This window comes from Heterodontus francisci, chromosome 21 (assembly GCF_036365525.1).
Source record: "Heterodontus francisci isolate sHetFra1 chromosome 21, sHetFra1.hap1, whole genome shotgun sequence".
NCBI classification, from domain to species: Eukaryota; Metazoa; Chordata; class Chondrichthyes; order Heterodontiformes; family Heterodontidae; genus Heterodontus; species Heterodontus francisci.
Window position 1 is genome coordinate 22519297 of NC_090391.1, and position 13633 is coordinate 22532929.

The following is a 13633-nucleotide window of genomic DNA, read 5'->3' on the forward strand; positions in this document are numbered from 1 at the left end:
AATGTGTCACTTGAAAAAGAACAAGTGTGCCTTTGTACAATCTGAGGTGGTGTACCTTGGCCTGATAATCAATGAAAAGTACTACAGCCAGTGAAAGAGAAGATAGAGGCTGTGGTCAAAGCCCCGAAGACAAAAAGATGTGTCTGAGCTTAGATCTTTTCTACGCATGGTCCAATACTACTTGCAATTTCTGCCTGAGCATGCAATGGTGTTAGCTCCACTACATGAGTTGTTGAAGAAAGATGTGAAATGGAAATGGTCTAAAGCACAACAAGGCCACATAGTTGACCAAAAGGTCACGGAGCAAAGGCAAACAATATGTTAATGGTGTGTTGAAAGACAAAGCATTAGTACAGATTAGGTGTGAATACACTGAATATTGAACAGCAGCATGTGCAAACCTGAAAACAAACCTGAAAAAAACAGTGGGTAAGCAAACTGAACATACAGAATGAATCACACAATCACATTTAGTTTCATAGACTGACACTGAAATAATCTCACACTCAGACACAGTACCACAGACAGATAGATGTAGAATTAAACTCGCTGTCACATAATGTACCAGAAAGTGTGTCAAAATTAATCTCATACAGTACAAAAGATGGATTGAATTTGTCTCACACTCAATGTAATAGGTTTTAAGCAAGTGAAGCGGGGGTGGGGGGAGGTGGGGAAGAGAACAAAAGGGAAGGTGTGTAATAGGGCAGAGGGCAGGAGAGATTAACTGACAAGGAGGTCATGGGGCAAAGGCAAAGGGAGTGTGCTAATGGTGTAGTGAAAGACAAAATATTAGTGCTGAGAGAGTGTTAATGACAGAATAATCAATAGTTTTGTCCAAAAGCACATACTTGAAAAACCAAGTTTAAGGCAGGCACATGGTTAAACAAAAATATAAAATAAAATAATAAAAAGGGTTGAGAGCCCTGTCAACCACAGTGAGGGGGAAATCGGAAACGAATTTGATGTAATTTTCCAGTTCGGAGCGGGAGCAGGAAATGACACTGATCCAGTCATCATTGTACCGGAAAAAGAGCTGGGGGTGGGGTCCTGAGTAGGACTGGAAAAAAGAATGTTTGACATACCCCACAAAAAGACAGGCATAACCATTTACAGAGATAGGGCACAAAGAATCATCATGGAAAGAGGCTTGAGCTTCAAATCCAAAGCTGAAGTGACAGGATCAGAGGAACAGCTGTTTGTTCTGCAGTGTGGACTTCGGTCTGAGCTGTAAACAAGCAGTTCCACAACAAAGGGAGAGAACTCAAAAATTAGAGTTCTGCCTTTCAGGAATATTGCCGGGAAGCACTTTTTCACACAAAGGGTAGCGGGAACCTGGAATTCTCTCCGAAAAATCAGATAAACCTGAGGGTCAATTGACAATTTCCAACCTGAGATTGAGAGATGTTTATCCAGTGACGGTCTGAGGGTTTATGAAATCACAGCAGGTAGCTGGAGTTAAGATACAGGTGAGCCAGGATGTAATTGAAAGGTGCAGCAGGCTCGAGGGGCTGAATGGCCAACCCCCATTTCTATGTTCCTATGGCTGCAACAGGGCAGAAACAGCTGCGAACACATGTTGCATTTCACATTTAACAGCAAAAATACCAGCAGTCAGGAGCTGAAAAGGGAAAGATGACCCCTCGATGACCGGAGAATAAGTACAGAATGGCCTCCTTCAGAACTGGTGATTTTATCAGGATAAGATGCCGAACATTAGAAATTAATCCAACGGGAATCGCCATCCTCCGCCTCCAGGAATTGGACAATATAATGCTGGGATGTGGGAGTTTGGTTTGGGCAGGGGGTCGGCTGTGACACCACGAACACTCCCTCTCCACCTCCTCACTCCATCACCCCACCCCCTTCCCCTCTCCATGGGCCCCCGGCATCATCCGATCCACAGATTACTTCCAGCAGACATTGCTGGGGAGTGACCGGAGTCCTGGTTCTCTGACTCCATTTTCCCTGTCCCACCCATGGCCACTGAGGCTCCTCTCCCCCCATCCACCCTGAGAGCAACTAACCCACCTTGTCCATAAATTTAAACTGGAAAAGTGTCTCGTAAAGAGTAGGAGCAGAGGGGAGGCTGTAACCCATCAAAGAGGATTGTGTTCCTGAATCCCCAACTCTTTTTGCCATGTTTCCATTCAATGTCCACACTCACTCCTTGGTCTGTCCCTGGAGACCTGTCATGTCACGATTCTCTCCAGGGAATTTCTAAAGATATTTTCCCCATCCCTCCAGGATTGGCCTGGAGTCCCCAGCACTCCCTCCATTGCAGTACTTTCTGAAATACTACCCGTGCCATGTAATAGTCAAGAGAGACAGTGGGGAACTAGGCAGATCAACAGGATGTCTGGCAGATTCAGTGTGAGACGGTAACACTGCCGGGTAAAGGCCGCTTTCCAACTCCAATCTTAACACAGGAGATTCCCCAAACGGCTGAAATAAGGTGTTTGTAAACTGCTGGAAGAGTATGTGTGTGGAAATGGTGACGTTACTGAGTAGGTTATTTGTTATAGAATGGACTGTGTTTAGGTGGGAATATTACTGAGTGTTAATTGTAGCGGAACCATATTTAAAAGCTCCGGCTTTCTGGAAAGCCTTGACTATGAAGGCCGAGTCTGGAAGGGTTTGTGTGGAGAGCTGGGTTTCGGTTCCACTGTTAATAAAGGGTTTGAAATTGGCGAACCAGAGGAAACTGGAGGTGGAGCTGAAAGATGAGGGGCCGTTCTCTCTCTGTCTGTCACTCTGGGTGTCTCCTCCCCATCTGCTCTCTGTTCAATCTTCACTCTGTCTCCTCCCCTTCCTGCTCTCTCTCCGCCATTCTCAGGCAGGTCCGGGCGGTCTGTGTAAAGTAGAGCCTGCAAGAGTCTGCTTCTTATGTAGTGCAGTGATCTGAGTGAAGAATCATCATGTCTGGCAGAGGTAAAGGAGGCAAAGGACTGGGCAAAGGCGGAGCAAAGCGGCACCGCAAAGTGCTTCGTGATAATATCCAGGGCATCACCAAACCAGCAATCCGCCGCCTGGCTCGCCGTGGCGGGGTCAAGCAGATCTCGGGTTTGATCTATGAGGAGACTCGCGGGGTGTTGAAGGTTTTCCTGGAGAATGTGATCAGGGATGCGGTCACCTACACTGAGCACGCCAAGCGCAAGACGGTCACTGCCATGGATGTGGTGTTCGCTCTGAAACGGCAGGGCAGCACTCTCTACGGAATCGGCGGTTGAACAATTTGACCCTTTCCAGCAAACACAAAACAAAGGCTCTTCTCAGAGCCACCCACCGCCTCACAGTGACCGAGAAATGGGAGCTGGGATAGGCTGTTTAGAACAGTTCAATCAATCTGAAATATTTCAGATTTCCAGCATTCGCAGTATTTTACTTTTAATTCTTTGTTCAATCAATCTGCTGTGCTCGGGATGAAAAAAAATTGAATCCCCGAATTTGACATTTCATTTGTAGCAAGGATGTGCAGTGGATTTGATTTTCTAAACGGGCTGTGTTAACAGTGCCCGAGGCTCTACACTTAGTTATTTCCCCAGTCGACACATGCCCTCAGTGAAAAGCCACATCACTCCTCCAGAATCACTCATTGTTTTCATAGAATTTCAAAATGATTTCGCTGCAATGAGGGAATCCGGGAGTTTTGCAGCAGCCGTTGAATCGGTCACTGGAACCAGACCCACTTGTGATGTTATTTCTCCCGAGACGGTGTTTCCTGTACTGAAACTGACAGGGTTTGTGAAACTGATCAGTTTCAGCTCAATCATTCAGGGACCTGGAATTCCCACAGTTTGAGCCCGCGCTATCCAGAGCCCACTTCTGATTGGTCACCCACGTCTCATTCACATGTCTTAACCAAACGCAGAGCCTCGAATTAGAAAATACAGCAAATCACTGGCTTAAATTGGCAGAAAGTTTGAATTCGAAAAAGCCGCCAATTTCAGTGTCGGAAAGAAGCGAATTAATGGCGTTAGTTTAAAGCTGTTCTTAAAATCGGGCCAGCACTTTGTGCTGATAAAAGCGGAATAAAAGAAGCTTTTGATAGATTATATATATTACGAAGTTTTAATCTGTAATTTTTTTGTCTACTTTTCTGTACATGGCGGTAAGACTCTATTCAGCAATCTGTAACGGGACAAATAACTCACTCAGTGTGGAATTAATAAATTAGACAGGTTTTGGGGTGACAGTGAGAAATCACTGAAACAGATGCTTAAACATTTGAAATAGTTCTCATTCGGTCCTGTTACTGGCATTTTATAATCAGACAGTAACCAGCCCTTTCACAGAGACTGTGGGTGGCTCTGAAAAGAGCCTTTGGTTTATTTGATGACATTTCGGCCGCTTTACTTTTTCTGGGAGCTCTGAGCGCTGGTTTTCTTGGGCAGCAGCACGGCCTGGATATTAGGCAGCACCCCGCCCTGAGCAATAGTCACTCCCCTCAGCAACTTGTTGAGCTCCTCATCGTTGCGGACGGCAAGCTGCAGGTGTCTGGGGATGATGCGGCTCTTCTTGTTGTCCCGGGCCGCGTTCCCGGCCAGCTCGAGGATTTCAGCAGTCAGATACTCGAGCACAGCAGCCAAATAGACCGGGGCTCCGGCACCCACACGCTCAGCATAGTTGCCCTTTCTCAAGAGCCTGTGAACACGGCCCACCGGGAACTGCAGTCCGGCCCGGGAAGACCGAGACTTGGCCTTGGCCCGAGCTTTGCCGCCGGTCTTTCCTCTTCCAGACATTTCCACAATCTCGCAAATACTTTCACAAAGAATGGATAACTTCCGCCGCATTCACTTTACTTATAGCCTGAAAACTCTCCCCATTGGCCGGTACTTAATTCACCTCATTTGCCTATATTCTTCACCAATCAGGTCACTGACAACAGAGGTGGGCGGGGTTTACCGCCAAAACATCAGAAGCAGAAAATTTGTCAATTTCAAAAAGACCGCCAATTTCATTGTCAGAAAGGAGCGGATTAAAATAAATGTCATCCTGAGTCAAATATTTAAAATCCTTTGTCTTTATTTTGTTCTATTCAACTTTTTCCGTCACGAATTAAGACGCGGGTTTAAAATGTTGTTTAAATTGTGGATCTTTCTCCAATCGCTTTCAAACTGTCCCGGGAGGTACTAAATCCCTGTTCACAGCATTTCCCTGAAGGGAAACATTCAGTTTATCTTCAATCAGAGCCCAGTGTCCTTCTCTGAAAAGAGGAAGCAGGATCGAGTCCTCAAAGTGCCCTTGGTCTGCTGTGTAATAATCCCATTCCGGGCTGTTTCAGTGCGGAGAGTTACTGTTAATAAAATTATGAATCAGTTCACATTTCAGGAATAGAGTGAAGGGACTGAGGTCTGACCCTTACCGCTGAAAGCAGCTGTTAATGCGGTCATTCAGGGGCTGTGTAAAACAACAATAACAGCTTTAAGCAAAAAAGGAAAGGCGGATGAGCGGATTATGGGTTTGAGTTCGGTTTCTGGGACAGCAGACAAAAACACAGCAGTGGGACATTTATTATGTTACACATTGTCTTAAAATGATTTCATAGAGATGTTCGGATGCAGCTTTTTCAGAGAGATTGTGGGTGGCTCTGAAAAGAGCCGTTGTGTTTGGGATGTTTTTCAGTCCATTGTGCAGTTTCACTTGGATCTGGTGTACTTGGTCACCGCCTTTGTCCCTTCCGACACGGCGTGCTTGGCCAGCTCCCCGGGCAGCAGCAGGCGCACGGCGGTCTGGATCTCCCGGGAGCTGATGGTGCTGCGCTTGTTGTAATGGGCCAGGCGGGAAGCCTCACCCGCGATGCGCTCGAAAATCTCGTTCACAAACGAGTTCATGATACTCATGGCATTGGAGGAGATGCCGGTGTCGGGGTGAACCTGCTTCATCACTTTGTAGATGTAGATGGAGTAACTCTCCTTCCTCGACTTTCTCCGCTTCTTGCCGCCCTTTGCTGACGGTTTATCTAAGGTTTTCTTGGCGCCCTTCTTAGCAGCTGCTTTCTTTTTCTCCTCAACCATCTTCAGTTTCAATTTCAGACTCAGAAATAAACCAAACCCCTTCCGAGTGCGGATTAAATAGACAATCCCACAGCTCTATGCTAATGAGGGATGGGGAAAAGTAAAGATTGTGATTGGGTGATTTGGAATGATGTCCCAACGATTTAATATTGTAATTCGACATTTGGTCTCTTTCGCCATCCAATCAGATTAAATATTTGCAACCAATCACAAATTCCCTTACTGCAATCAGGAAGTATATTTCACAAAGACTCTCTCCAGCCCCAGTTTCTATTGAAAGAGCTGCTCCCTGTGTGGAGCTTCCTGGAAATGTCCTGGCTGTTGTTAGGAGGACACTTATTGACTGATTCTGTGTCGTTGTGTCTCTGCTATTGCATGTGAGTGTGCAATTAATTTCCTTTTTAGTCTCGGCTACTGTGTTTGAGTGTCTTATGTAATTTGGTAACTCAGTCTCTGGTGCTGTATGGATTCATTCTGTCTCTGCCAGGTACTGTGTTTGAGTGTGAGGAGATGAGGTGGAGTGTTGCGGCAAGGAAGATGGAAAAGAGCATTGGTGCGATGACACAGCCTTACTTGACCCCAGTTTGCACTCGGATTGGGTCAGTGATAGATCCGTTGGCAAGGATTACAGCTTGCATGTCGTAGTGCAGTATGTTTGAGGAGGACATTCCATAATCCCTCTTGGTTGGGAGAGTCGAAGGCCTTTGTCAGGTCAGAGAAGGCCATGGATAAAGGTTGCTGCTGCTCCCTACATTTTCTTGAAGTTGTCTTGCTGTGAAGATTATGTTCACTGTGCCTGTTGATGGACAGAATCCACATTGTGATTCCAGTAGGAGCTCTTCAGCCACGGGGAGGAGGCAGTTGAGAAGGACTCTTGTGATGACCTTCCCTGTGGTGGACAGCAGCGATACCCCTCTATAGTTAACACAGTCGGTCTTGTCAAATTTTTTTAAAGATGATCACAATTACCGCATCGCGGAGATCCCCTGTCATGCTCTCCTCCTTCCAGATGAGGGAAATGAGACATGTATTTGTGTCAAGAGTGCTTCTCTGCCATATTTTAGAATTTTTATGTGAATTCTATCTATTCTGGCAGTCTTATTTTTTTTTGGCTATCCATCTCTAACGTCATGTGTGAATGTGGGATTCATTCTGTACCTGTCACTCACTGGTACTTTGTGAAAGTGTGAGTTATATTCTGTATCTGTCAGTCTTCAGTATTGTATGTGAGTGTGGAATACATTCTGTCAGTGGCACTGTGTGTGAGTATTTGATTCATTCTGTCAGTCTCTGGAATGTTATGTGATTTGGGACTTAGTCTGAATCTGTCAGTGGTTCTGTATGTGTGGAATTCAAGCTATATCTGTCAGTATCTCAGTGTGTGTGTGAGTTCATTCTTTATCTGTCAGTCTCTGGTGATTTATGTGAGTTTGGCAGTCACTGAATCTGCCAGGTACTGTAGGAATATTTGAGAATGATTTTGTATGTGTCAGTCTTTGCTACTACATAGGAGTGTGGGATTAATTCTGTATCTGTCAGTCTTTGGTAGTGTGTGTGATTGTGGGATGAATTAATTCGCAGTCATTGGTGCCCAGTATGAATGTGGAAATCATTCTGTAACTCAGTCTAATATTGTTATGTGAGGGTAGGAATCACGTGTATCTTTCGATCCCGGGTGCTGATTGTGAGCATGGGATTCATTCTGTACCTGTCGGTGGTACTGTATCTATCTGTGGGATTAATTCTGTACCTTTCAGTTACTGGTATTGCGTATGAAAGTGGGATTAATTCTAGATCCGCCACACATTGGTTGTGTGTGTGTGTGTGTGTGTGTGTGTGTGTGTGTGTGTGTGTGTGTGTGTGTGTGTGTGTGTGTAAGAACATAAGAAGATACGAAATAGGACAGGAGTAGACCATTTGGCCCATCAAGCCTGCTCCGCCACTCAATAAGATCATGGTTGTTCTGATTGTGGCCTTAACTTCACTTTCCTGCCTGCCCCCATAACCATTGACTCTGTTGTAGATCAAAAATCTGTCTTTCGCTGCGTTGAATATATTCAATGACACACAGAAATTACTGTATACTTCCCACCTGCATTAGACCTTCAGAAATGTATTACCTCACATTTGTCCGAATTAAACTCCATCTGCCATTTCTCCACCCAATTCTCCAACCAATCTATATCCTGCTGTATCCTCTGACAATCCTCATCACTATCCGCAACTCCACCAACCTTTGTGCCGTCCGCAAACTTACTAATCAGACCAGCTACATTTTCCTCCTAATCATTTATATATCCTACAAACAGCAAAGGTCCCAGCACTGATCCGTGCGGAACACCACTAGTCACATCCCTCCATTCAGAAAAACACCCTTCCACTGCTACCCTCTGTCTTCTATGAACGAGCCAGTTCTGTATCCATTTTAACTTTCCCTCTCTGTCTCTCCCTCTCTCTCCTTCTATCTCTGTCTATCTCTCTGTTCCTCCATCTGTCCTTCCCTCTCTGTCACTCCATCTCTCCCTCTCTCCTTCTCTCTGCCTCTACCTCTCGCTCCTTCCCTCTCTCTGTCCCTCCATCTGTCTTTCTCCCTCTGTCACTCCTTCTCTATCTGTCTATCTCAGTCTCTACTTCTCTCTCTGTCCCTCCATTTGACTTTGCCTCTCTGTCACTCCATCTCTCTCCTATCTCTGTCTCTCTCCAGCTATCCCTCCATCTGTCCTTCCCTCCCTGTCACTCCATCTCTCCCATTCTCTCTCTGTCTCTCACTTTGTCCCTCCATCTATCTTTCCCTCCATGACACTCCCTCTCTCTCCTTCCATCTCTGTCTTTCTCGCTGTCTCTCCATCTGTCTTTCCCTCCCTGTCACTCCCTCTCTTTCATTCCATCTCTGCCTCTCTCTCTGTCTCTCCATCTGTCTTTCCCACTCTGTCTCTCCCTCTCTCTACTTCTCTCTCTCTTTGTTTCTCTCTCTGTCCCTCCATCTGTCTTTCCCTCCCTGACACTCCCTCTCTTTCCTTCCATCTCTGTCTCTCTCTCTGTCCCTCCATCTGTCCTTTCCTCCCTGACACTCCCTCTCTCTCCTTCTATCTCTGTCTCTCCGTCTCTCTCTGTCTCGCTCCCTTTCTCTCCAACTGCCTTTCCCTCTCTGTCTCTCCCTCTCTCTCCATCTCTCTCTGACTCTGCCTCTCTGTCTGTCTCTCCATCTGTCTTTCCCTCTCGGTCACTCCCTCTCTCTCCTTCTCTCTCTGTCCCTCCATCTGTCTTTCCGTCTCTGTCTCTCTCCTTCAGTCTCTATCTCTCTCTCTATCTCTCCATCTGTCATTCCCTCCCTGTCACTCCTTCTCTCTCTGTCTCTCCATCTGTCTTTCCCTCTCTGTCTCTTCCTCTCTCTCCTTCTATCTCTCTCTTTCTCTCTGTCTTCCCATCTGTCCTTCTCTCCCTATCAATCCCTTTCTCTCCTTCCATCTCTGCCTCTCTCTCTCTGTCTCTCCATCATTCTTTCCCTCTCTGCGTCTCCCTCTCTCTCCTTCTGTCTCCGTCTCTCTCTATTCCTCCGTCTGTCCTTCCCTCCCTGTCTCTCCCTCTCTCTCCTTCTAACTCTCTCCTTCTCTCTTTCTCTCCCTCTGTCTTTCCCACCTTGACACTCCCTCTCTCTCCTTCTAACTCTGTCTCTCTCTCTAACCCTCCATCTGTCCTTCTCACCCTGTCACTCCATCTCTCTCCCTGTCTCTCTCTCTCTGTCAATCCATCTGTCATTCCCTTCCAATCACTCCCTCTCTCTCCTTCCATCTCTGCCTCTCTCTCTCTCTGTCTCTCCATCTGTCTTTCCCTCTCTTTCTCTCCCTCTCATTCCTTCCATCTCCATCTATCACTCTCTGTCTTTTATTGTGACTTTCCCTCTCTGTCTCTCCCTCTCTCTCCTTCTATCTCTGTCTCTCTTTCTGTTCCTCCATCTGTCTTTCCCTCACTGTCACTCCCTTTCTCCTTCTCTTTCTCTTTCCCTCCATCTGTCTTCCCCTCCCTGTCTCTCCATCTCTCTCCTTCTCACTCTGTCTTTCTCTCTTTGTCTCTCCATCTGTCCTTCCCTCCCTGTCACACCGTCTCTCTCCTTCTCTCTCTGTCTCTCTCTCTCTGTCCCTTCTTCTGCCTTTCCCTGCCTGACACTCCCTCACTCTCCTTCTATCTCTGTCTCTCTCTCTGTCCGTCTCCCTCTGCCCCTCCATCTGTCTTTCCCTCCCTGACACTCCCTCGCTCTCTTTCTATCTCTGCCTCTCTCTCTGTCACTCTCTCTCTGTCTCTCCATCTGTCTTTCCCTCCCTGTCACTCCCTCTCTCCCCTTCTAGCACTGCCACTCTCTCTGTCTCTCTCTCTCTGTCCCTCCATCTATCTTTCCCTGTCTGTTTCTCCCTCTCTCTCCTTCCATCTCTGCCTCTCTCTCCCTGTCCCTCCATCTGTCTTTCCCTCTCTGTCTCTCTCTCTCTCTCTCCTTCTCTCTCTGTCTCTCTCTCTGTGTCTCTCCATCTCTCTTCCCCACCGCCTGTCACTCCCTCTCTCTCCTTCTATCTCTGTCTCTGCCACTCTCTCTGTCTGTCTCTCTTGTCCCTCCATCTGTCTTTCCCTCTCTGTTTCTCCGTCTCTCTCCTTCTCTCTCTCCTTCTCTCATTCTCTTTGCCTCTCTCTCTCTGTCCATCCATCTGTCTTTCCCTCTCTGTCTCTCCCTCTCTCTCCTTCTATCTCTGTCTCTCCATCTGTCTTTCCCTCACTGTCTCTCCCTCTTTCTCCTTCTCTCTCTGTCCCTCCATCTCTCTACTTCTATCTCTGTCTGTCTCTCACTCTGTCCATCCATCTGTCTTTCCCTCTCTGTCTCTCCATCTCTCTCCTCTCTCTGTCTCTTTCTTTGCTCCTCCATCTGTCTTTCACTCTCTGTCTCTCCGTCTCTCTCCTTCTCTCTCTCTCTCTGCCTCTCTCTCTCTCTCCTTCTATCTCTGTCTCTCCATCTGTCTTTCCCTCTCTGTCTCTCCCTCTCTCTCCTTCTCTCTCTGTCTCTCTCTCTGTCCCGCCATCTGTCCATCAGGCTCCTCGATGTCACACTCGGTCAAACACGGCTTTGGTGTTCAGGTCAGTCTCTCTTCCCAGTAGCAGACAGGAGTGAATCGTTCCCTTTGACCAGTTGTACACTGAACAAGCTGTGCTTCTTCACAGCCTGATACAGGACTGTACACGGCCGATTAATATAGCCCATCAAACACTTCCAGAACAGGTTCAGCACAGATTAGGAACAGAGTACAGTTCCTTCAACATTCTCTCTCTGTCTCTCCCTCCTGCTATCTCTGACATTAGGAGAGAGACAGAGGGAGAGAGGGTTAGTTATAAAGGCAGAGAGAGGGCTGTGGAGAGGGACAAATTTGGAGAGAGAGAGATTGTTGAGGTGGATGAAAAGGATAATGTAAGATATTTTAATTTGATGTAATCTTTCACTGCTGTGGACACAAATATGTAAGAGATAGATATGGAGAGAAAAAAAACGTCGGGAGAGGGGGAAATGTCGATGATGTTGGGGCCCAGGAAGATACTTTTGATGATCCAGAAGAAATAGCCTCCATTTTAAACATCCAGTGAGCTATTCCACTGTGGGAGCCATCACACCCTCATGATATTGTTTGTGGAAATTTCATGCTGGATTATTGGTTAATTTTTAAACCTGTGATTGATAGATTCTTGTTAAACAAAGATAGTAAGAGATAAGGGGCAAAGGCAGGATATATGGTGTAAGATAGATCACAGATCAGCCCTGATCTCATTGAATGCCGGAACAGGGTTGTGGGGTTAAATTACATCCAATATCCGATGTTAAATATCCTTCTTTCTCTGTCAGTCACCCTGTCAGTCTATGTCTCTCTGTCTAAACTAAATGGTACAATGTTAAAATGGGTGAAGGAACAGAGAATCCTTCCCCATCCAGGAGCTGACAGTGTCTCTCTCTCTCTCTCTCTACCCCCTCTCTCACTCCCCCCTTTTTGCTGTCTCTCTTTCTCTTTCAATCCTGATTCTCGGAATCCTTCTTGGTTGAATAGTACCCTGAAATGTTTCAGTCTCACTGTTGCAAGGAACAAGTCACATTTCTGTGGTATTTTCGATATCTTAATGATTCAATTTGGAGCTTGGATTGTGTCAGGTAAGTGTGGTTTCTCAATCAGACATTTCTGCATTGTGGAACTGTCAGTTATCTGTGCAGGGACAGGATATCAGGGTGTCTGAATGGAGTTGAAGATTTTGGTTGCTTGAATAGGGTGTGAATTAGATTGTGGATTGTGTCCCTGAAGGTATTTAAGCCGATGTCCTGAGAGAATGAAGTGGTTTACCAATGTCTGAATAACATCAAAGTCTTCAGACACATGAAAGAACAAGATTGGAGACAATACACAAAAGCTGAGACAGTCAGGTCACAACAGGAGGATGGTGAATGTCTTTTACAGTTTGTAATCTGAAAGCCTGAGCTAATGACTGAAAAAGTAGGAGTTCAAATCCCACATTGGGCTCTTGTGAATTTGAATTTCTCTGAAAATAAAAAATAACTCTGGAATAATAAATCGTCCAGGATGAAATGATTCAATCTCACTGCTCTTACACTGATTTACCTTCAAGTAGCGCTTTCCAGTCCACCTTTTCTAAATCACCTTCCACCGGCCCAGCTTCATTCCCTAAAACTAAGTGTCAAACTGACCCATCTCTTGTTGACCTTGCTACGTACTGGCCTAAAAAACTTCCCCTGAATGTATATTTTGAATTCTGTATCCTTGATACCTTTTACACTAGTCTCAGTTATCAATGCACTAGTTAGGTCTGCACTAGACCCTGTCTCTGTTTATATTACACATGGACCTGTCTCTGCTATAAAAATGGTTTAAAAAGTGGAGAGCAAACCCTCCAATTTATACACTCGATCCGAAGAAATAGGAGCAGGAGTAGGCCATTCAGCCTCTTGAGCCTTTTCTGTCAGTCAATATGATCATGATTGATCTGATAGTGACTTTAACTCCATTTTCCTGCCTGCCCCCCATAACCCTTGACTCCCTTGTAAATTCATTGACCCAACCTCCACTGCTCTCTGGGGAAGAGAATTCCAAAGCCGAACCAACCTCTGGGAGAAAGAAGTCTTCCTTAGCTCAGTCTTAAATGGCAGACCCTTTATTTTTAAACGGTGCCCCCTACTTCAAGACTCCTCCACAAGGGAAACATCCTCCCAACATCCGCCCTGTCAAGTCCCCTCAGAATCTTGTATGTTTCAATAAGATCACCTCTCATTCTTCTAAACTCCAATGAGTATAGGCCCAACCTGTTCAACTATTCCTCATAAGATAACCCCTTCATCCCAGGAATCAGCCTAGTGAACCTTCTCTGAACTGATTCTAATGCATCCAGGCCTGACCATTTATTCACTTTCAAAGATGCGAAACACCTTAATATTTCCCTCGCACCCTGTTTATCCCATCCAATATTTCACACTCCTCCTCTTTAACTACAATGTCTGCATAGTTCCCCCTCTTTTATAAAGACGGATACAGAGTATTCATTCAGAACCATGCCCACATCTCCCACCTCCATACACACAT

General features: G+C 45.9%; 1 protein-coding gene across 1 annotated transcript; it reads right to left on the bottom strand.

The window, feature by feature from the left end:
* Window positions 1–4352: 4352 nt before the first annotated feature.
* LOC137381195 (histone H2AX-like) lies at window positions 4353–4742 on the bottom strand. The gene has a single exon (XM_068053574.1). The coding sequence runs from the start codon at window positions 4740–4742 to the stop codon at window positions 4353–4355; it is 390 nt and encodes a 129-aa protein (XP_067909675.1).
* Between the last annotated feature and the right edge of the window lie 8891 nt (window positions 4743–13633).

Coding starts and splice junctions, on each gene's coding strand:
- LOC137381195 (XM_068053574.1), bottom strand. CDS start 4,742: ATGTCTGGAAGAGGAAAGACCGGCGGCAAAGCTCGGGCCAAGGCCAAG.